At 39.1% G+C, this 23261-nt stretch overlaps 5 protein-coding genes and 1 non-coding gene across 8 annotated transcripts; 2 read left to right on the plus strand and 4 right to left on the minus strand.

Moving 5' to 3' along the window:
• Positions 1 to 117: 117 nt before the first annotated feature.
• TRNAA-CGC (transfer RNA alanine (anticodon CGC)) lies at positions 118 to 190 on the minus strand. Its single transcript has one exon. It is a non-coding gene; the product is annotated as a tRNA-Ala (tRNA).
• A 90-nt stretch (positions 191 to 280) lies between these two features.
• On the plus strand, positions 281 to 3396 carry LOC140769849 (ras-related protein RHN1). 2 transcript variants are annotated; one of them, XM_073110745.1, is made up of 8 exons: positions 281 to 444; positions 520 to 597; positions 695 to 862; positions 955 to 1003; positions 1111 to 1188; positions 2202 to 2291; positions 2535 to 2650; positions 3103 to 3396. In XM_073110745.1, exons 1-7 carry the CDS (start codon positions 406 to 408, stop codon positions 2633 to 2635), a joined length of 603 nt encoding a protein of 200 aa, XP_072966846.1. In that variant the 5' UTR covers positions 281 to 405; the 3' UTR covers positions 2636 to 2650; positions 3103 to 3396. The 2 variants fall into 2 exon arrangements, with proteins under 2 accessions (XP_072966846.1, XP_072966838.1); XM_073110737.1 differs by having other exon boundaries at positions 284 to 444; positions 2535 to 2635.
• Positions 3397 to 3747: 351 nt separating this feature from the next.
• LOC140769837 (adenylate kinase 1, chloroplastic-like) lies at positions 3748 to 6948 on the minus strand. Of its 2 annotated transcripts, XR_012105962.1 has the most exons (5): positions 6379 to 6948; positions 5736 to 5876; positions 4529 to 4801; positions 4030 to 4298; positions 3748 to 3874 (listed from the first exon to the last, which is right to left on the minus strand). XR_012105962.1 is itself a non-coding variant. In XM_073110724.1 (4 exons), the coding sequence occupies exons 1-4, from the start codon at positions 6688 to 6690 to the stop codon at positions 4155 to 4157; spliced, it is 870 nt and encodes a 289-aa protein (XP_072966825.1). In that variant the 5' UTR covers positions 6691 to 6948; the 3' UTR covers positions 3929 to 4154. The 2 variants fall into 2 exon arrangements, 1 of the variants encoding a protein (XP_072966825.1); XM_073110724.1 differs by lacking the exon at positions 3748 to 3874 and having other exon boundaries at positions 3929 to 4298.
• Positions 6949 to 8915: 1967 nt separating this feature from the next.
• On the minus strand, positions 8916 to 13389 carry LOC140770583 (polyamine oxidase 5-like). Its single transcript, XM_073111840.1, has 10 exons — positions 13060 to 13389; positions 12257 to 12372; positions 12029 to 12117; positions 11817 to 11930; positions 10840 to 10927; positions 10664 to 10749; positions 10460 to 10562; positions 10181 to 10278; positions 9455 to 9884; positions 8916 to 9370 (listed from the first exon to the last, which is right to left on the minus strand). Exons 1-10 carry the CDS (start codon positions 13085 to 13087, stop codon positions 9059 to 9061), a joined length of 1464 nt encoding a protein of 487 aa, XP_072967941.1. The 5' UTR covers positions 13088 to 13389; the 3' UTR covers positions 8916 to 9058.
• Positions 13390 to 17864: 4475 nt separating this feature from the next.
• On the plus strand, positions 17865 to 18875 carry LOC140770002 (protein OXIDATIVE STRESS 3-like). The gene is made up of 2 exons (XM_073110948.1): positions 17865 to 18208; positions 18292 to 18875. Exons 1-2 carry the CDS (start codon positions 18012 to 18014, stop codon positions 18620 to 18622), a joined length of 528 nt encoding a protein of 175 aa, XP_072967049.1. The 5' UTR covers positions 17865 to 18011; the 3' UTR covers positions 18623 to 18875.
• A 194-nt stretch (positions 18876 to 19069) lies between these two features.
• On the minus strand, positions 19070 to 23233 carry LOC140769994 (zinc finger CCCH domain-containing protein 32-like). Its single transcript, XM_073110936.1, has 3 exons — positions 22843 to 23233; positions 21719 to 21829; positions 19070 to 21481 (listed from the first exon to the last, which is right to left on the minus strand). The coding sequence occupies exons 1-3, from the start codon at positions 22954 to 22956 to the stop codon at positions 19418 to 19420; spliced, it is 2289 nt and encodes a 762-aa protein (XP_072967037.1). The 5' UTR covers positions 22957 to 23233; the 3' UTR covers positions 19070 to 19417.
• Between the last annotated feature and the right edge of the window lie 28 nt (positions 23234 to 23261).

Below are 23261 nucleotides of genomic sequence, written 5' to 3' on the forward strand. Positions count from 1 at the left end.
AATCAAAAATGTTGTGGGTACAGTGACTTGATTGATAATAAAAAAAATATAAGGTATATACGGATTCTGATAAAAGTTTTCAAAAAAACAAGGGTGTAAAATATAAAATAAAAAAAATGGAGGTGCGGGGAATCGAACCCCGTGCCTCTCGCATGCGAAGCGAGCGCTCTACCATATGAGCTACACCCCCGGGTGCGAAGTATGTTGAAAATTAAAAGAATGTCCATGGTTAGTACCTAGTTTGGGGGAGTTGTTGGGAATCCAATCTTCCCCAATACTAGTCCTAGTCGAATACTTCACAGGGAAGAGGAGACGTCAACTACCCCAAAAGCTTCACATCTTCTCTTCCTTATTCTCCCAACCTCATCTCTGTCTCGTCTTCTTCCTCTCTCCCTTACCTCGTCCATGGCGTCCGCTAAAAACAATAACATCAACGCCAAGCTCGTAAGCCGATCCCTCTCTATGTCCATTCTCTTCTTCCACATCTCCGATCGCCGATCTCTGACCCGTTTGTTTCAGGTGTTACTCGGAGACATGGGAGCCGGAAAATCCAGCCTCGTCCTCCGCTTTGTCAAGGGACAGTTCCTCGAATTCCAGGTAAGATCTCCTTCTCTTGAGTACATAGGGTTCCGATCCTGCACCGATCTGTAGCTAGGGTTTGTAAATTGGGGTTTTGTCGGTTTTTTTATCGCAGGAGTCCACGATCGGGGCGGCGTTCTTCTCACAGACGTTGGCTTTGAACGATGCGACGGTAAAATTTGAGATTTGGGACACGGCGGGACAGGAGAGGTACCATAGCCTCGCTCCCATGTACTATAGGGGAGCTGCCGCGGCCATCATCGTGTTCGACATTACAAGCACGGTCCGATTGTAGACGGATTTACTTGGATTTGATCTTAATTTTGGGTTTATGTGTTTTTATCTGCTTTTCTGATTTTGGAATTTGTGATTTAGGATTCGTTTGGGCGAGCTAAGAAATGGGTACAAGAATTAAAGAATCAAGGTTAGCAAAAAGAAATTCGTGTCTTAATTTCTTCTTCACTTGGTATATAAATTATTTTATATTAGAGTAGAAGGGTTTAATTTCTTTTATGGGTGCTCGGAGTATAGGTAATCCAAACATGGTGACGGCTTTAGCGGGTAATAAAGCTGATTTGGAAGATAAAAGGAAGGTCACTACTGAGGCAAGTATAATGAATTAATTGCTTTGAATTGCATACAACACTATTGATGGTCTTCATGTGAGAAATTTACCTTGCATGCTTCTCAAAATCCTAGTAAGTTTTGAATCTCGGACATAAATTCCCTTGTATTAAAGCAGGTTTCATTGAATCACCTTATTTAAATGCTGTGGAAGTGCACAGACCATCTTTGTCAGATTTATCTCTATGAGAATCCACTGGAGAAGAATAGGAGGATGATTAAGTTTTGGAAATTACTTAGCACATTAAGCTTATTGTCTCTTATTTTATCATCCGTTTGCCTTTTTATTTTCCTACTTTGCAGATTGGTTAATCTTGCTTCTTATCTTCTTTCAGATTCCTCTTAAATGTTTATCTCATCGTGATAGTTTTTGTATGTTCTTAACCATAAACTTTCTTTAATACATTGGAAACATGAACAGCTCTGGTTTATATTAATTGTTTGGATCTTCAGTATTTTATTTGATTTTGATATCTTATTCATTCTCATGCATGAAAATTACTGAGAGAAACGTAGTATATAGTACTTACACGCAGGGGTGATGAATAAACTTTACTTGCTTTGTAAACCTCCCATGATGGAGTTAGCAGGTGGCCTTGCACTTTATTGGACAGCAAACAACTGGAAGTTTGTCTGGATGATTATTGTTAGTTAGGACATTTAAGAATTACTGTTCACTTTTGGACATTGTCATCGAAGTGCCACATCAAAAGTCTGAACATTATCTGGTTCCTTATTTGACAACATCATGAGGTTCTCAGTTGCCTTTTGTACTCCATAATTATGGAGCGTCCTTGTGATATAATGGCAAATAAATATTCCTAAAATGGTACTTTGCATCCTATTTTGTCTTCCTCATCTATGTAGTGTTGTGATTTAATAAATTTGATTATGGACCGACGGATGACATGGTAATTCTAGTATGACATGGTTTAGATTTCCTTATTGATTAATTCAAAATATAATTGGGTGTTCATTTGTGTTTATAACACAGGAAGCCCGCACATATGCTGAGGAGAATGGCCTTTTCTTCATGGAAACCTCTGCAAAAACTGCTATCAATGTGAATGATATATTTTACGAGATAGGTGAGAATAATATTTCCATTTGCTAAGCAATGGTGAAGTTCTTGGTTTATTGTGAATATTGAACTATTTATGCGTTGGGACGAATTAACGTACTAAATTTTTTTGTGGGGACCAGGTCTCCCTCTGTTTTATTACTATTTTTCCTTGTTTTTGGCCATTATAGTTGAATTGTCTTCTATTGACATTAGTTCATTCCTCTTAAGTCTGATAATGCTGAACTAGAGTATGTTTTGGTGAACACAGCAAGAAGGTTACCTCGTGCTCAGCCAGCTCAGAATCCCACCGGGATGGTTCTTGCAGACAGACCTGCTGAGAGGTTGCAGTCATCGTCATGTTGTTCTTAGGTATGATTAATCTTGGTAAGCTCATTATCATCAAATTGCTATCAAAAGACAGGCCTCTAGGATGCCTATTATATTAGATGAATTTAAAAAAAAGGTTAGCTGGTTGTATAAATGCTGCATGGTGTCTGAGCAATTTTATTGAATGAAATCCAAGTATGAAACTTTTCTCATTGCAAAAACATCAAAGAATTATGTACTTCCGTTCATTTCCTGAAGATAAGCATCTAAATTGTATATAAAAGGTTGAGATGAGCAGTCCAAAATCTCAAATTGTACAAATCGCCTATTATAACCAAAACTCTAAATGGAAGCTGGTTTTTCCTTCACTATGTATAACCACTACTGCTTGATTTGTTTTTCTAATAGCCCATTCCTTTTCAAAACTACTTTGTTCAATCTATTTCCAGATCCAACACTATCTTTGATTTTCTGGGTTATTGACTCCTTGCTTTGTACTGGGTATGCAGGACTCCGTCAAGCTGATGTTAATAACTGTTTGAGGTGCTTCAATGTGCAGAAATGCATTATATCTTTTTCTGACATCTGTGGATGGGTGTTGTAAATGATGACCGTAGTATATGTATTAGTCGAAAGTCCAGTACAATTTGCATAATAATTCAATGGTTTTCCTCTTGTTGGTTTTCTTTCTTAAATGCATGGGGTCAATGGCATTATTCAACAATTTATTGATGTACATTTGTGAATGACACTATTGTTCTACTATTTGATAATGAAGCATTGTATTATACATTGTCAATAAAGTGTTTCACCATTTTATCGACTTCACGTTTCGTATTTTACACTTCAAAATGCCAATCTGAGTAGCTGAGCAGCAGTCGCTAAAATCTGTCGGTCTACTCTTCTTCTGTGTATAAATTCTCAAGAAAGTAGTACAAGATCTTCGTAACCAAGGTAACGAATCAAATAAATAATCGCTTCTCTATTTTCAGAGGATTGAGACGCCCAGTTTCTTGTTGACAGTAATACTTTAGTTGTCCCCTTGCAAATTAAGTAGTTTGATGCTCCTAAAGAGCACGCAGAACGATGGTAATATAATGCTTCTTTTCCTTTTCATTGGCATTGCATCACTCAGAAGTTCTTTGTGAAAAAGCTCTTGGCAATGAAAGCTTCAAGGCTTTTTACATTCATCATTCACCTTACAGAATCTGGCAACAAAGTAAAGGAAACTGGAATATTCTAGGAATCAGATGATGCAGCTCTTTTAACTCTTGCCGTATCCTGCCAGTGAATGAGTTGTTTGTGTCAGTTCAGAAAGAAAAAAAGAAAAAAGAATTTGGCAATCAAGTGTTGACCAGCAGACGTTAACATATCCCATAAAATTAGCTCACAACTTTGACAATCACAACTCAATCAACCCTATACTGACAATTTACCTTTGATGTTAATCAGGCCCAGCCATTGAAACAACCTTTAAGCGGTTGGCTGAGATTGAGATCTTATTGAAAGAATTGTCTACATTACAAGCCTGTGTAGAATAATCACTAATCACAATATTAAGCTAAGCTGCCGCTGAACGCTTGCCGTCAGGGTCTTCTAGATTCAGTGCTTGCAACAGCTTTGGCCAAGATTCAGGGATTCCACCCGGCAGATCAAACTCTAAGAGCTTTCCTCGGCTCCGATAGAACTCCTCCACTGGCTGGCTCTGCAGAAGCAAATCATTTTACTACTAAGCACATGGATATAAGCAAGGTTGGAACTCAAGCATCTGAAATACCTCGATATTACTTGGAAGTAGTTGAAAATACTAGAATGCTACTAAACCTTGTACAATGATGTACCATACAGACCAATGGCCGTAGCGAATCATTTTTCAATGAGTTATGAAAATTGAGTAACACTTTCCTGAAATAAGATAAAAGAATTTGAACATACCTGATCATGATATACACGTAATCGTTCTTTTACCACCTTTTCAGTATCATCTGATCGAGTAACTAGCTTTGAAGCACATTGCTCAGGAGGAAGAAGTGGAGCCATGTAAATACCAGGCCTTCCATTCTCACCCTTGATGTCAATGGAGGCCACATTGAAATTTCCTCCGCACTTGCTGCAAATCCTTCTCCCAAGGCACTTCGCAAGTAGAATATCTTCTCGCAGCTTAAGGTTGATCACCAGGTCGATATCAGTCACTTCCTCCAGTATTTCCTAGCAATTTAGACACCCAGAATTAGCATGAAACTAATAATTTTTAGAAGCAATAAATCTAAAACTTGCCTGCTGTATAGTAGTAAAAAAAGGGACTAAATTATGTTTTTTTTGGGACTACTAGCAAACAATAAGAATGAAAAGACAGGTAAGCTGAAAGATGGGATTTTGTTAGTAATCATCCTAAGGCTATCGAGCACCAGACTAATCAAGTTATGACTCGACCGATCACAGCTAGTTAAGCAAGAAATTTGCAGCAAAAATTGGAACTCTACGGGACCAAAGGCCCTATCATTTTTGCCCTCCCACTACTCTACTCTCCTCATTCAACTATTGCGTCTTTCTGTTACACCAAAATCAAGAATGTAATCAGTTATCTTCTGAGTTAGTGAGAACTTTGTACATTCTCAGGCCTAAATGAAACTTAACAAGTTAGGCTGTCTTAACTATATTACTGTTTTTTCTCCATACCAGTTTGCTTCACCTGTGGTCTTAGCATCAGTTCCTTTTGTTCAAGAAAGAAGGACGAGGCTAAAACTAAGTAAACAGAGATTCCAGCTACAAGCATAACTTTTCAATTTAAATGTGCCATATGCTGTGCAACTGGAAAGTGACGTAAACCTAGTGAATTTAGGTCTATAGAATGGTTCAAATCTAAATTCCCAGCCAACTAATTAGAGTTGAGATCTGCGGCGAAGAAGGCAGAGACGATAAACATCCTGGAGCAGAGTATTGGGCCAAAAATGCCTCTTCTTTGGCAAGCAATAGAAAGTATAATGATATCAATTACACAGCAAACAAAGTGCAAACTCAGCTTTATCCTATGCGGAGGGCCTCTAGTACAACAAACACAGATACATGGGGCAGAAATTGATAAAAACATGAAGCCAACATTGTTTTGCATACTTACAGTTATTATGAATAACTAGCTCACCGCTTGTCTTATTGTCCGAGGAAAGCCATCGAGAATGAATCCCGATTCACCTTTAGCTTCTGCATTCTCAAGACGCTTGGATAACAAACTTATGATGATCTCATCAGACACCAGTTTCCCTTGATTCACAATCTCATTCAGCTAAAATATAAAACAAGATAAATCAATTAGATCCATTCCATCTTCAAGAGATCATTATAGAGCACATCCGCATAAGCAACAGGAGCGAAGTAGAAAAATTTGCAAGGTCCCATAACAGATGAAAAAGGAAGTACTTAACTAAATTGCAACAACTAAGACAAAAATAGGTTAGAACTAATAATCAAGTATTTTCTTTTTTCCAAGGAAGTATACATTGAACTTTAATTATATTTGCCAAGTAAAGGAACAAATAGATCCCTACCTGTAAGTAAAAGCTACTTTAAGAAAGCCATTCATTAATTTAACTTCTTCATATAGATGACCTTAACTTTTCTTCTACGATCTATAAAGATATCTCCAAGAGTTATATCCGGCTATTCCATCTCAATTCAATATCTATCTCCTAATGAAGTCAAACCTACATCAAATTTTACCACAGTGACAGGTAAAAAAGCATCCATCAACCCTAAACACACAAGTAAGGTACTTTTAAAAATTTTACCTCTTTAGCCAGCGGCCCAGAGGAGGCGAGCTCCTCGCGGACGAGGTCTCCGGTGGCGATGTGGGGGACGCCGATGAGCTGCGAGAGGCGGCTCGCATAGGTGCCCTTCCCAACCCCAGGGCACCCCAAGAACACCCACTGCACGTTCCTACTCCCTGGATCCCTCCTCGCCGGCGACCCCATGTGGGCCAAGCTCGCCGGGAAGATAACGTCAGCCTTCTTCACCAGCGTGGACAGACTCCTACTCACCGACGAGTAAGCAACGGCGGCGACGGCCGCGGAGCGCATCAGGCGGTTTAGAGCCACCGCCATGGCGGAGAAAAGGCGGAATAGACGAGAGGAATAAGAGATAGGAAGAGGATTTAGTGGAATAGCAGAGATCGGAGAAGTAGCGGGGATTGGGGGAGGAGGAAGGAGGATTGGGATAAAAAGGAGAATAAAGGGGGAGAATAAGGCGAAACCTGGATAATAGCGTGACGGAATAGAAATAACGAGAACAATGATTCAACTATTATGCTGGTGGTGGTGATTGGCGAATAGAATAGGAAGAAAAATAGACATCTTTTTGCAAAATTGACTACTAAGTCTACTAGTCTACTAGTCTACTACGGGGGAGGAGGATATTTATAAGAATCTCAGAAAGATTCCGGACCGGGCCAAAGTAGTATGGCCCACATCAATAAAATTTAATCGAAATTTCTCAAAAAATAAAAATATTAATCGTAATATTATTTTCTCTTAATGAGGGTATTTTAATTAGTAAATGAATCCAATTTGAGAGAGTTGGACCACAAGCACATAAGCATTAATGAAGAAGTCAAAGTATTTATCACACCCACGTCAAAGCGGTTTTCTCTCTAACTGAATTTATTGAATAAAACACGAAACAAGGTGCATGCGTGATAGATAAATTTAAATAGTTAATATGATTTTATTGATGGAATATACTTTAAAAAAAGAGTCATCTGTATGTGTACTTGGAGATAGTGCAAAGATGATAGGGTCATTCAACTGGGAAGTGTTTAAATAACACCCTAGGGCTTTAATGATTTGGGACTTGGAGGTCAAGGTTTCTAATTAAAATCTTAAATAAGTGGAGGTTTTATATTTCAAATAGTAGCAAAGATTGATTGAGCTCAGGATCTATTTAGAGGACTTTAGATTTTATATTTCAACAAGAAGTTTAGATTTTGTAATAGTACTTTTAGTAAGATTATTTTAGAAGTTAAGGAAAAGAGAAGACAAGAATATTATAGACATTTTGAAAAGTATACTTGTTGTCCCTTATATAATACTCTTATTTAAGTATTGATTTTGTAGACAAGCTAATTAGAAGTTAACGTAGAATGTGATATGAAAATTATGGTATAAAAAAAAAATGAGAGATTGGATCATAAATAGACAAACATGATTGGCGGGTCGGGTCGGACTTTTCGGGTCAATGTATTTGTTCATGGCCCGACCCATCAATCACTTAGACCGGGCCAGACTAGAATAGTCTAATCTAACCCGTTACCGCCCGTCAGCTCATGAGAGATCGGGTTAGGCGGTCGGGCCGGGCCGGCCCGACATACCAATCATTTGGCTAACCCACATTTTAGCTATTTTTAGAATTTTTTTACTATTAGCTTATTTTTTAAAAAATATTTATGTTCCTCTATTTAAAAAAAATTTAAATGTGCTTAGAAAATATAAAAGGGTACGATACCAAAATTTTAGTTGATTTTTTACTGTAGCGAGTAAATACTGTAGGGCCTAGTTGTGAGCCAAACATACGGATTTTCGGGCCGGGTCAGACGGGCAAAGGGCTGGCCCGTGTCACTCATAGGTAGTTCGGGCGAACTGACCCGTTTGATCACGTCTATAAATAGCTTGACAACAAAGGTGCTAATAAAAATAGTACTAAAATGGAGGGTGTTATGCAACAAAATGAATCAATATTCAATGGCATTGCCTTGTTCTTAAATTCACATAAATTCTTCACCACATATCAACGTGTTGCTAAAACTCCAAGTTTCTTAAATTGAAAACAACAAAGATTAAATGATACACACACAAACACAATCTAATGAACAAATTAATTAAGAGACATAAAAACTCTTTTTTCCCTTGTCATGCATGGATATGTTGGAGTTGGCTTTGTATCCGGCAAGCTCATGGAGGTACTTTAATTTCAGGTGCTCGATATGCCAAATACGAGTCAACTTTGGATCAGGATTGAAGCTCACTCTCTGCTGCTGAATGGGAACATCTACACCACTAGGATCATTGATTTATAGAACTATCAGTCCTACAAATTTACACAAGCCAACAGACCTGTTGATTGCCGAGCTAATCTTGGTAGCTATCATCAGGATTATGGATATTCCTGATAAAATTTTCGTCAGCAAATGATATAGAACTTTATTATGTTAGATATAGGATGTATTCATCTGCGACACGAAGAGGTTCAGGTCAAAATTGGCGCTGATAAAGTCCAAGCTTGAACAAATACTTTAGAGATATAAGATCAAGCCGGGTCAAACATCATAAAGAAATGCAATAAATGTATTTGAGGATATATAAATTGATATCTCAAGAAAATTTGAGAACTATTTATTGAAAGATGGCAATTGAGCAACAGAACAAATGAAATCATAGATTGTTCAGCATGCTGATGTTTAGCGGGCAAAATAGTCCACTACATCCTAGAAATCTGGAGGGGAACCATGACCTCAGTCATCTCCTCCCTTAACGCGATTTGAAAGAGATCCGAGATACCATGCTGCACTGATAGATGCCTTCGGCAGTCCTCAGCAGCTGCGATACCTGATGAATAAGCTCCGTGAACAGATCCAGAATGATCAATACTGGCGGCTTCACCAGCAAAGTATAGATTATCGACAGGAGCGCAGAATCTCTCGTAGGTGTCAGCTGGTTTTCCGACTAAATCACATGAATAAGACCCGAGAGAGTTAGGATCTGTACCCCAACGGGAAACTAAATACTGAATCTGCAGTGGATCATGCAACTTTGTTAATATTTTTCTGAAACTAAATAAAGAAAAAATAATAATAATTACAAGATAGAATTTTACCGGATCAGTGGCATCTGGTAGCATTTTCTTCAGCTGCAACATTACTAAGTTAACAGTTTCTTCATCTGATAGCTTCTCTATATCATATGCAAATCTCCCAGCAGCCATGTATACAAGGACAGGATGTCCCGTAGCCTTGTGAAGATTAAGGAAATAGCCACAGGCATCAGATTTCGGGGCTGCAATTCCTAATACTTCTACATTAGGCCAATAAACAGTACTAAACCGAAGAGCTATCTTGTTCTCATAGCCAACACCCATATCGGAGATAGCTGAGGCTTTCCACTCTGGTAGCTCAGGCTCAAACTTGATCAGGTTTGCTTTGAGAACCCCAAGAGGCACAGTGACAATGGCAGCATCAGCTACAATATTTGTTCCATCCTCCACAGTGACAATGACTTTGTTGTGACGCTGGAGAATTTTGGTAACCCTAATTGTGATCATCATAAAAAGGATAGTAAGAAGCTCGTGAACAGGGAATCTTACATAATAATGATGCAATTACAAGAAACCATATGAAGATCATAAATCGGCATACAGGATTCAAGGACATTCATTTTACTGCTTGAGCCAAACTAAATGACAACAAAAATGGGTTACTGATTGTCATGGTTATATAGCAACTTAGCGTAAACAAACTTGGGAGATAGATGAGATTTGAGGTGCTAAAAGGTAGTATATGGTCAGTTACAAGGTTAAACATGCCTCACACAAGCAATAACATACCTGTGGTTCAATCGTATATCAAGATCTTTAGCAAGAGCTTTTATAACAGGATCATATCCTTGCACCATAAGTCCATGACCACCAGAAAGAACATGCTCCTGTATATTTACAATGATTAGAAATAGTTGAACTATTACAAGCAAACTCTTCTGGCTGATTGACAAAGGTCATTCTCAATTTCCTACTAAAACACAGGTTTCAAATCTATTCCATATGCTGTGTTATCGAATATTTAGAGCACATAAGGGTCCTCAATGAAAGATATGATGACTAGCTTACCTGGTCCCAGTTTTTCAGAGAGATAGTATCCACATCTGCAGCAAACCATGCCTCCATTCTGCAAATGTACCATTGCAATACTTCATACTGTAAACCCTCTTGCCTGCAACATGAGGACAGCACATCAGGTAATTCAAATCTTCCATTCAGCCAATAAGAATAATTCTTTCTTTTTTATCCGTATAATTTTCTACTAGTGCCCACCTCAGATTTGGATGCCTATCAAGAACAATGGAGATAGCTTCCAGGAGGGACATATCGTTGGCATGTTCATCTCGTATTTTCACTGTCTGAAATAATTAACAAGTTTAGCCTCCAACATTTAATTAGAAAAGGAAGCATATAGCGGAATGGAAAAAAAATGCAAGTGAGCAAAATACCTCCTTAAGAATTCTCTCAAATATTTCTCCCACTTCAATAACTAGTTGTTGAGGCACTTGATGACCATCCTTATCAAACAAAGCATAGCTACACAACCGCAAATATTCAGTGTTTCGATGAAAAAAAAATCAATTTGGGCAATCAAGATAACTTAAAAGAAGAAAACCAACAATTAATAAACCTAAAAGATATATGCAGTATCCACTGAATTCTGCGTTATATTTAAAGGGAAGTTATACCCTGATACAACATATTGACAGCAAAACAATGAAATTCTCTTTCACAAGCAAGTAATAATGGTGATTTTGTTATAGCTCATTTCTTAATAATCACTATGGCACCAGGATCAAATTAATAGGACACATTAGTTAGAAAATGATCTTCCAAACTAAACAGAAAAAGGTTCGCCAATTGAGAGTTTCAGTAGAACCATCCTCTGATCAATTTCAGGTAAACTTGTAAAACTAATTAGAAATCTTTATGTCAATATCAAGCCACATGTCCTGAAAAATTTACTGGTTCTGTCCAACCAATTTAGGTACCAAATCATACTTCTGTAACAACATGAAACATAACATATCAAGCTTAAGTTGTATTCCATATGTCAGGCGAGGGGTCAAAAGACTCAGAACAACATAATAAGCAAAACATATATATGTCATATCACCAAGATAATTTCTACACAAACTCAAACGAGATGTTGAAACCTGCATGGATGAGCTATCACCATTTCAATAGATTAGTTATAGGAGCTTTTATCTGCATAATATTTTAGTCTCATTGGCATCATCTTATATTTAAAAAGAAATTTAGAACACAAATTACTTCCTGCGAAGTCTGAATAATTAAATTTAGGCCCTTGCATCAGTAGTAAACACATGAACTTTAAGATTGAACAGACAACACACACACACACACACATATTCAAAGCAAAATGAAACTATAGGAAAACATCATATGGACTATACAGAAGTACCTTTCGAGATCATGGTCATACAGGACAGAGTTGTCCCCACTGGTGCGATATAATTTTAGTCCTAGACAACGAATCAATGGTGCCAGAGAATTTTCATTGCATGCGCCATGTAACCTGTACAATAGGAGAAAACAAAATTTCCATGTGACCAAACTTCATTTCAATTCACTCAGGGAAAGCAAGTGTAGTCCTTTCTTTAAGAGTATGCTCACCATGATGCTCCCATATCAATTGGACAGCCAAACGAATAGTCGGTGTGCACCCGACCACCAAGTCGATCCCGAGACTCTAACAAAGTAACCTGTAACATAACAGGATGATAAGTTCAGGACAAGTATGTAAATAAACAGACCCATCAAATGGCAAGAGCTAAACAACAAACCAACAGCTGCAAAAATGATCTGGGACTACCTTGCTATAAATATATTGGTAAAAATTACCTTAATTGAAGCATTATGTAATGCTCGTGCAGCAGCAACACCAGAAATCCCTCCACCAATCACAATGACAGAAGGCGGAGAAGTTTGAATCCTCTCAAAGTGCGAAAAAAGAAGACCTGATCCAGGAATATCATAAAATCAGCAATAATATAAAGTGTAAATATAGATAAAACAAATCTGCATCATTGACAATAAATAATGCTACAAACTAGACACCGACCGATTATGATTAGCAGCTACAACTTTCCCTGAAATAGAAGAATTACTAATCCACCAATTAATCCATCCTAATAACAACTACACGTGAGCAATACGATGACATTTTGTAGTACAATATAACTCTATTTCAAGAGGAATTAATTGCGGATAGAATATCTTGCACAAAAGAAGTTTCATTTCCAAACTTTCCTCATCTCCTTACATAATCGTTGTTTGATCTGTTCCTCCTCGCCCAAATAGCTAGGATTATAGAATATTCCACGCATTAGCATGCACTTGTTTTTTAAAAAAAAAGGATCAAAATAACAATTGCTTACGACAGCGACATCCAGCAACCAAAATATTCGTAAATTTTCAATGCCTTACTCGACCATAATCCACATCACGTCAAAAATAACAAGAGGACCTCACAGGTCCACTTAAACAACCAAACAGCATAATAAAAGTACCCAACAGGACAAATCAATCAATCAATCAATCAACAAAACCATCCAAAATCCACCGCCCATTCGCCACCCGAGACGTAAAAGATCACAAACCAAACACAAATTCAGCCAGATCACGGGAAGAGGAGAGGCGTATACCTCCGATGGCGAGACCCTTCTGATCCATCAACTCTGGCCCGGAGATCGAATAGCAAAAACGCTTAATATTGCACGAGATTGAGATTAAAGGGGAGATTACTACTGCGTATAGGAATCGAATGGTACAGAATAAAGATCAGTAGGCCGTCCATGAAGCGGCTCGCATCCGAGAGGCGACGAAGCTTGTCAAAACAGCTCATGCGTGAAACTTTTCCCAAAAAAATACCCTCAAACCGGCAATAATGCGATCCAGAGGACACAGAAGGAGAGATCTAATAACCCTTCTCTTCCCTTCCCTGTCCTTCTTAGATCTCCACAAGGAGAGAGAGGAGATGAAGCTTCCAGCTTTATATAGACGAGAGCGGTAGGAGAGACGAAGACGGCTGTTTTTTTCCCCTACGGACGAAGATACCCATTCGGTTTCCGATAGATACTGGGATCTGAGACGGTGTTAGTTTCGTAATTTGAGAAAGTCTATCCCGGGATAGGAAGACGGAAAACTCCCCAGATATTTTAGAATTTTCCCAATCGAAATAGTCTTTGTACAGTGAATTAGTTTAGTTTAAGGAGGGTATTTTTGTCTTATAAAAGGACGGTTCGCGGATCCTCCTCGTGAGCGGTACGCGGACTATCTTGCGGTTGAGATGTTTTGATGGGAAGCGACGAGGAAGACGCCGATTTGGACGCCGCATCGTTTTCGGTGAATCCGCCACGTAGTTGTCTCCGGAAACTATTGTTCAAAATTATTGAGCTATTTTCTTTTAAAATATAATTAATTACAGTTAAAACTAAATTTAATTGAATAATAGAGCATTTTACTCTTGTAATAATTTGATATCATAGTTTAATAAAAGAGTATTTTTTTTCTGTGACAAAATTAATAAGAGATAACTATTTTAGACTCTAAAAAAGCGTTATAACGGGTACTTACTTACTTTTATATATATAAATGTTTTAGTCTAATAAATTATTAAGATTTAACTCTAAAGGTCTCTACTTAATTAGCCAATGTGTTTGAAAAGCATGCATGCACCCAACAACTCTAGTAGAGTTGGTAATAAATATATCTACAAAATATTGAGGCATGTAAGTAAATATGTAATTTTTGAAGGGTACGCATGTAAAAATATCTATAAAAAGAATTTAGAGAGACGTGGAAAGTGGAAAACTTTTTGAATTAAAAATAAGGGGACAAGAACACATGGAGAGAGAATTAGATATTTTGGTGGGGGCAGAGGGGCCCACAAGAGCTTCTCCGTTTTCTTTCTTTTAACGGTGTTAGTGTGAGGTGGATCGAGAGATTGGGTGGATTGATTGGTCGGCAATGAATAGGTTTAGGTTGAGTGTGAGTTTTCACACGCTGACACGCTGCAAAGTCTGGGTTATTGTGTGGTTGAGCAATTCATTCATAGTTGTTATGATTTTGAATATGGATTGATCGCAAAAAACAATATTTTTTTTATGATTTCTGTTCTTGGACATTTATGAGGGCTGCATAATACTGATGGATTCAGTTCAGTTGATTAGGTTAAGAATGACCATCGAGTGAGTCGAGTTAGGTTTGAGTTTTTGAAGACTAGCTCATGTCGAACCCTAGGTTATTTCTTAGAGAAAGGTCCTTTCACGGGTCAATCTGGCTAAGTCGGACTAGATTGGAAGGTGAGAGATTTGTTACCCCTCGTGGGTTAGGTAAGCAATTAGTTCAAGTTGGATGAATCGGGTCTCAAATTATACATATACCCTTCACTGCTGTCAAATAGGAGAAAGATAAAAAGGAGGGACAAGAGTTGTGAACCGTAAATTCAAAATCTAAAATTTTAAATGCGACATATAAATATTTTTAAAGAGGAAGCAGTGCTAGAAAGAGTGAACATAAGCTCAACTATTACTATAGATGATGAGCGGAGATGGATAGCCAAGTTAGAGACTGTGCCACTGAGAGGAAGGAGAAGGATTTCGATGAAGAAGGAAGCGGAGCAAGATGCCAACGAAGACGGAGACGAAAGAGGGCATGAGTCATAAGAGTAAGCGGTGATGAGGCTTGGCCTAAGCAGCTCATCTCCACCACCCATGAACCCAACCGCACAATGGGTTGACAAACCTCGAGACCAACGAGGAAGAGGAGAAGAGAAGGGGGGGAAAACCCTACCCCTCTCGCGAGGGGAAGAAGGCAGCAAATGAAGGTGAGTCCAAACTTGAGGAAAAAAAAGCACTAGATCTATTAATTTGTAGGGAACTTTAGTTAGATGCCTAAGACTAGAGAAAAAAAAATTGCTTGGACCCATCACCATGGCTTCCAGGCCCAACAAAGGCTAAAAAAGCCTGCAACCTTGAAGGTGTAAAGCGAGAAGGGGGGCTTCAATAGTCTTTACAAAAGAGAGATTTCTCCGGGAATCTTGGATAAAACTTTTGTTTAAGTAGAATATATTCGAGCCATTAGGTCGCAGATAAGTGTTTTATTCATGGATAAACCTCTACTTATCGTGGTTCTTAGTAGCAGTATTGCTTGATACCCTGCTTGGAAGTGCACAGCTTTACTTCCCTCCTCTTTACGAGGCAAAACTTTTGGTGGCCAAATTTGCTTTGTAAGCTCTTGTCGGTTAATTAATTCCCCTTCACAACTAACTCTATCTCTATTCTTCTATAATTAAGGAATGGGAATCGATGGAATGAGAGGTGATGATATGTGATACAAGTATAACCATTTCCTAAAAGCTAGACATGATCACTTTAATGCTCCTATTATCTCATATAATGTTAAGAAGACCAATAATTAAGCATGGTGACACTATGTAAAGTCACCTACGTACTCTTATCATGAAGCAAATAAAATAAATTAGCTGATTAATTAGTAAATTTTATATGTCGACTATGGTTTTTGGGCTGTACTCGGAAAGGATCGTTTCTCAAATCTTGGAGCTTTTTATAATCGTAATGACCGTTAATATAGGACAAATTACAATTTACCTTGATGATTTGACTCAATTTTAACTTACCAGTTTGAAAAAATAAATCCCTAGACACACGTATGTATCTAATCTCTAGGCAATGATATTTCTCGTTCGCTTAAGTAAAAGTCAGAAGAAATATTAAAAACGAAAGTAGAGATGAACGCCAAGATTTTAACGTGGAAAACCCAAACGGGAAAAAACCACGGATCCAAACTCGGATCAAAACCAATCACTATGACAGTAGCAGTTACAAGACTGACTCACAAAACAACCCGTCGATCCAAACGACTTTATTCCTCTTAGTTTTGATCGCTAGAACCCACGATTCACTGCTTCTTGTGATTGAAGTCCAATCTCAGTAGCCCTCGAGATTGATCTTTCATCTAGATCACCCTTAAGACGAAAGATTAAGATTTGTAGATGCGAAGGGCCTTGTTTGTTGAAGAACCGATGTAGCCTCCAAAAAGTCTCCTTGAATAATCTTCTTCAACTACCCTAGGTTAGGGTAACACTATCCTTATATATGATCTCCAAGATAGAGCCAAATCCAAGTCATATTCGTACTCACGAAAATCCAATAAATTGCAAACTTCATATGTGCGTTCGAACGCGGCCCGAGTGCGTTCGAACGGCCTAACTTAATCTCAGGTGCGTTCGAACGGGCCCAAGTGCGTTCGAACGCGACAGCTTGAATTCTTCAGGTTGCGTTCAAACGCGTTTGTGAACGCTGCTCTCGGTCTGTGTGAACGCAGTACCCGCGTTCGAACGCGTTTGTGAACGCGGCTCTCTGTCTGTGTGAACGCAGTGCCCGCGTTCGAACGCGTTTGTGAACGCGGCTCTCTGTCTGTGTGAACGCAGTGCCCGCGTTCGAACGCGCTTGTGAACGTGGCTCTTTGTCTGTGTGAACGCAGTGCCCGCGTTCGAACGCGTTTGTGAACGCGGCTCTCTCTCTGTGTGAACGCAGTGCCCGCGTTCGAACGCGTTTGTGAACGCGGTGAGAACGCGAGGCTTTTCTCCAATGATCTTGCAATTCTTCACACCAGAGATATTCTAGACTTGTGTAAAGCTCAAATACATGAAAGAATACACTTAGAATATTTTGTACAAAATTGCCAATAAATAAAAAACCTAACACAGTTTGTATAGATAAGTTGCTAAATGACCAAATTATTTTTACTATTATCCATTCAGAGCATTTATCCATGGGCATAATTCATTCGTTAGTAATACTCCATCTTTGATAAGAAAAAGTATGGTGGAATTAATTGGAAAGCCTGGACCCTAATTTTGTTGTTAGTGAAAAAGGTTAGTAGGTAAACCCACTCCAATTTGCTATTTCTCTAAAACTTAGAACTAATATGAGTAACAACAAACTCACCACTTATCCAAGCTCCATTAGTCTAATTACGCAATGGAAACGGCCCATTGACAAAAGATACATTTAGTTAGATAAGCATTGGAGACCCTAATTGAGGACAAATTAGGTAAAGCTCTCCAGATAAGAAGACATTAACACCAGCACAATCTTGCACCTTTTAGGTCCAGATCTCCTTGTGGGGCCTTCCAAAGCTTTTATTCTAAATAATGGATAAAATAATGCCGCAGACAAAGGCGTTGGGTGGATTTATTATGATTTATGAGCAATGAATGGCTATGTGAAGTAACACATGTGTGTACAATGGTGTTCTTATCCAGTGTTCCCCTCTTCCTAGTATACCAAGAAAGATGGGGGCATGGATAATATTATGTGGATAACTCCGAATCTGCCGTCAAATTTCGTGCAAGCCCACCAATCCTTATCCTCACGACTTCCTCTCCCTCTTATTTTATATGCATATATATAAATAGTCCATCTTTGAGCCCCACTTGAAGGTCCTACGACATCTTTATACGAAACTTCATGAGATACACATGTTATAGTACTTATTCAAGTGGAGATTTATCCAGGCTATATACACTGTTATTATCTATCTGGGGTTTTATCCTTCTGAGTTCTGGTTCATGGATCATGCTTCTATGGACATGCATGGAATCATGTCTGAGGAGGAGGAGGATAGTGTTGAATCCATGTCTTCTTCATTAGGGAGCTTTTCGATGGATTCATCCTCTACTTTTAGTGACGACGACGACGACGATGATGATAATGATGATGGTCCTCTCTATGAGATGTCCAACCTCATAGCTCAGTTGCCTCTCAAGTAAGCTAGCTCTTTGTATGTATATGTCTTGTAGTATGTTAGTATAAACCTTGTAATATTTTTAATTTTTGGAACTTCGTTAGGAGAGGGATATCAATGTTTTACCAAGGGAAGTCTCAGTCTTTCACATCCTTGTCAACTGTGAGGAGCTCGGAGGACCTTCCCAAGCCTGAGAGACCATGCAAGAAGAAGAAGAAGAAGCTCAAGTCATCTAAAAGTTATGGAGGGGGTTTAGATAAGCACAAGTCACTTGGCCCCAAAGGTTGTTCAAAGACTATAGCAAAGAAAGCACCAAAGGGTTCCTTGTCTTCACTTCTTGCAAAGAGGCATAACTATGTAGCTGGTAGACATCCCATCTCTCAATCTCAACAAAGATCTAGCAATCTTTGCAACCATGCCCTCTTGTTTGCTTGAGGAAGTCTGCAGTGTAGGGATGAAGGGGGGCCGGCTGATCAAATCCTTTTTGGTTCTCATAATAATAATTTCTTTGATTTGTGGAGATAAGTTGTTCACAGTATTCAGGAGTACTTTTCTACCACTATTTTCTAGTGGATCGAGAATTTTTACCGAGTTTTAGAAGGCAAAGATCTCCATGTCACTATTTAATAGCTTAATTTTTGGATCAACTTCTAAGTTCTAATGAATGGCCTCCTGAACCATCCGTGTATATAGTTGGGTTTCTCTACAACGAAGTCTGTATTTGCATAGGAATTGAAACCAAAACAGACTAATCTAAGAGGTCTACAAATTTTATTAAATTAGGAAACAGGCAGTGAATATAAAATGTGACAGATAGACCTCATGGATTGTATCCAGACAGCACACTTGAGTTCCAGAAAAACACAGCACCATGTTAAGAAGTCAAAATACACCCTCATTGGGTGATTCATTATGTTATAAATTTGCTGCATTAATAAAATAGGCAACAGAAATAGCCAGCAATCTGTTTATGTCACTAGTACAAGGTTTAGAGAACAAGGAACAAAATCACAACTCTTAATGGGGTCAACCTTTAAATTATCACTAGATTCTCGCATTTCATATTGACCTGCTTCACCAGGCTTATAGAAGAACAGGATTTGGCACTATTAATTTAAAAAAACATAAAGCGCCACCATGATTCTCCAAGATACTCAAGAAGCAACAGTGAGGGGCCTTCCACTTCGAGCAAAGCAACATATGCAACAACAGTCTCTCTCTACATATATCTCAAGAGAACATGACACCGACTTTCCTTGTGAAATCGTCCTCATCGTCAAACTCATCTTCATCATCTTGATATGCATGCTCCTCTTCTGTTCTATAGTCTCCATCCTCTATCGTGTCATAATCAGACTCTCCAGCTCTCTGATCATAATGTTCCATCTCTTGATCCTCCACATTGTCCATGTTGACAGCATCTGTAGTTTCAATCATGTCTTCTTTAGAGGAAGATTGATCATTATAATTCATAGCCTCGCCCTCTGCATGGATTAGACCCTCCTCTTCCTCGTCATCAGTTATTTCAACTGTGTGTCCTTCAAGTCTACTGGCATTATCATCATTTCCTTTCTCCGCTGCTTCTACTGGAGGCATGGATTCCACCTCTGAGGCTGATACTAAGGCAGAACTACCAACCACATCTTCAGCGTATCTTTCACTGCCTCCTCCTCCAATACTGGAAAATGCCCTATTGCCAGATGTTGCTTCCCTTTTCCTTTTCAGAATGACACTCAGGGGCATTGGACCATCGAAAGGAAGAGAACCTTCAGACTCTCCTGCTTTTGTAGAGTTCTTGACACCCAGATCCATAGAAGTAAAACCCATACTCTTGGTTGACTGCTCTCGAGAGCTCTCTGTGGATTTAGTACCTTTCAGCTCTGCAAGTCTTTTTGGACCAGCAAAGTTCAATGACTCTATATCATCTCCTTTAGTCAGCTTACCTCCAAGGTTCCTTGCACCTGCAGCAAACTCCTCACTTGATCTTTGTCTTACTCTTTCCCCATGTCTCCTTGGGAAGTCCAATGACCTGACTGGAGACAATCTGCCATGAGGCCTTCCTCTGTCCCCTTCTTTCTCAGTTTGCAAATCAATTTTATCTGGTGAAGATCTCCCAGGGAGTCTTATTCTACCTTTGAGTCGGGTGCTTATGGAGCTTACACGAGAAACTTGTTGTTGGTCCCTACGAGTATGGTGCCCACGCTGTCTCTCCTCTAAGTAGTGACCATCCCTCCGGTAGCGTTCAGCACGGCCATCAGATCTTGAACCGTCAAGTCTTCTTTGCTTTAGTCGATGGCGTAAATCTGAACTGTCAATTTCATGATGGTCGATCCCTCTCTGGGAGACCCTTCTTTTGGACAGCGATGATCCGTCCAAGACCCTCTCGGGTGTAGTCTTACGTTGTTCCCGTTCATAACTATCATGAGGCTGTCCAAGCCGATCATACTCAGCCAGTTCATTGTATTGGTCTCGTTCATATTTGTGCACAAGTTCATGATCATGATAGTACTCATAATCATCCCCGGGGTTCAAGTTCCTTCCATCTTGTAGTGCTCTTGCATACTCATTTTCATTGTGTAGGTAACCAGTGTCATCATCATTGTTGTCCACAAGGACATCAAAGCCTGGAGAAGACTCCCTTAAGAACTCATCAGACTCCTTACCATTAAGAGCGCGGCCATCTGAAGGCTGAACTTCGTAATATTGGTCCATGTTTTGCACATACCCACTGCCGACAGGAAGATGACTCTGATGGAATCTATGGTCATCATCTGATGAATTAGTTGGCAAACTTTTCTTTAGCAACTGAATATCCTTTGGTGCACTCGCAGCTTTGGTAAAAGATTTTGCAGATGTTGGAGTTGCTTCAATGGGCTTATCAACAGTGACTCTGGGCTTAGCAACAACACATGCTGTTGGCTTATCAACAGACGCTTTTGGCTTATCAGCACCAATTATGTGGTTGTTCTGTTGAGTAAGTATGTGTTGCTGCCTACACTCCTTGATACCCCACAAATCCTTCTTCTGGGTCATAGGTGGCTCAACAAAAGAGGTAGAAACCTTTGGCACTTGGTGCGAGATAGGATTGCCAGCTGCCTGTGTCCCATGCATGAAAGGGCATTTATCACCTTTCAAGCAGTTGCCTTTCTGAAAGTAATAACATGGAACAATCTGTTTGCTCGTGTTATAAGCGGGAACAACCGATGCAGGTACTTGTGGAGGCAGTGAAGTGTGCGGTGGTGGAGGTGGAACTGGTCCTGAAGTTGTTGGGGCCCCAAACAGACCATCCAGTGGCTGAAAAAAGAATAACAGCATTAGGCTTCTAAAATGGTAATTTGGAAGGGAAAAATCATTTTCATAAAACATCCTATATTCAGAATTAAGCATGGTCTGTTTTCCTTTGAAATTCATAAAACATGCAATTTTCAGCATTAAGCATTAAGAAAAAAAGTGAACTACATTAATAGTGATATAAGCTTCTACTGAAATAAGCTGAGTGCATGTATATAAACTATAGAATTAGAATCTCACCGGATGCCGGAATGAACATTTTGGATTCAAGCAGTTGCCATTTAACCAATACCAACAATCCCTTGGATTAACCCTTGCCCCCTCACTGTGGCGATACTCACATTCAGAGCCCTGCATAAAAGGGTAAAATAAAAAGATCCATTAGAAAGGGAAACATAATATCAAACAGAAATGTCACCAACACAGATTGTATCCATCAAGCAGCTAATAAACATTCAGCGAACACAATCTGACTAAAAGGGGAACAATGTGACACCTACAGGATGCGACATTTGAAACAGATATTCTTGAGATTGCACAATAAATCTCACTAATAGGGTCAAAAGAATCTCAGATTTAAATTAGCAATAAATCAGCCTATAGTATCATATCACAAAAATCTCATACCAAGAATGAAAGGATTATCAAGGTCAAGAGTGCATGATGCTATATCCTTATTCGAGAATGAACTGAAACACATGCGCTCACCAATCAAATACCGGAATTGGATATTTTCTACAGCATTTACAATTCCACATAGAAATATGAGCTACCAGAAAATTGATGAGAAACTGACCCAAAAAATGAGGCGCAGATTATTAGACCCTTGCAAAAATGCATAAACAATAAAGTAGTCAAAGAACAAGGAATTTAGTGCTGCACCGTGCTGACTTAGAACCATCCAAAAGGTAAGTTTATATAATCACTACTTCATACCAAAAGATCTACCATTCACGTAAAGCCAGAGGCAAAGAAACATATTCTTCCCATCAGGAGCCTCTTTGAGAAAATTAATTTAACAAATCGCGTGAGGAGTAATAAGACACTGTCCAATAATTTTCCCATATCAATTGCTGATATCCTGATCAAATCAATCTAAACGAACCACCGAAACTACCAAAACATCTCAAAGTCCTAGCTTTCCTGCATTTCCACCACCAGAACCCTAATAAGAAACCCTATACTTCCAAGGTCCTCCAAAAAAACTAAGTAATTAGAACATAAAATCTGTCGGAGCACCTATGTAAGGAGTCCTTTCCAGCTCAAATCAAGTAAAATCAACAACGAACAAGACAACATCAGGGAAAGAAAAAATAAGAACCAGAACCAACCATAAAAAAAGGAAGAAGAGACAAGAAAGGCACCTTCTTGCAGGTCAACGGTGATGCGAGGAAGTAAACGCAGTCGGTGTTCCTCTTTTGCGCCTCCTCCTCCGCCGTCAACGGGCGGATCTCCTCCTGCCCACCGCCGGTTTCCATCCCTCTCCTCCCAAAATCTCTCCTTTCCTCCTCACAACACAAAATAAAATCCCAAAGTCCTAGATCAATCTATCTCCTCCAACGAGATCCAAGAATTAGGAGCTCAACTCGAAAAAGATCCGAGTTTTTAGGGCAACGATGGCGGCGAAAAAAAGGAAGCAGAGATAGAGGAGACGGCGATTGAGAAAGAGCGAAAGGATCTAAGGAGGAGGTGATCGAGGCATCAGATGAGAGAGAAAGAGGGACTGGGGTCGACGATGGGGATAATTTAAAAAAAAAAAAAAAATAGCGAGCGAGCGAGATGA

This window comes from Typha angustifolia, chromosome 2 (genome assembly GCF_048772165.1).
Source record: "Typha angustifolia cultivar Huaian chromosome 2, ASM4877216v1, whole genome shotgun sequence".
NCBI classification, from domain to species: domain Eukaryota; kingdom Viridiplantae; phylum Streptophyta; class Magnoliopsida; order Poales; family Typhaceae; genus Typha; species Typha angustifolia.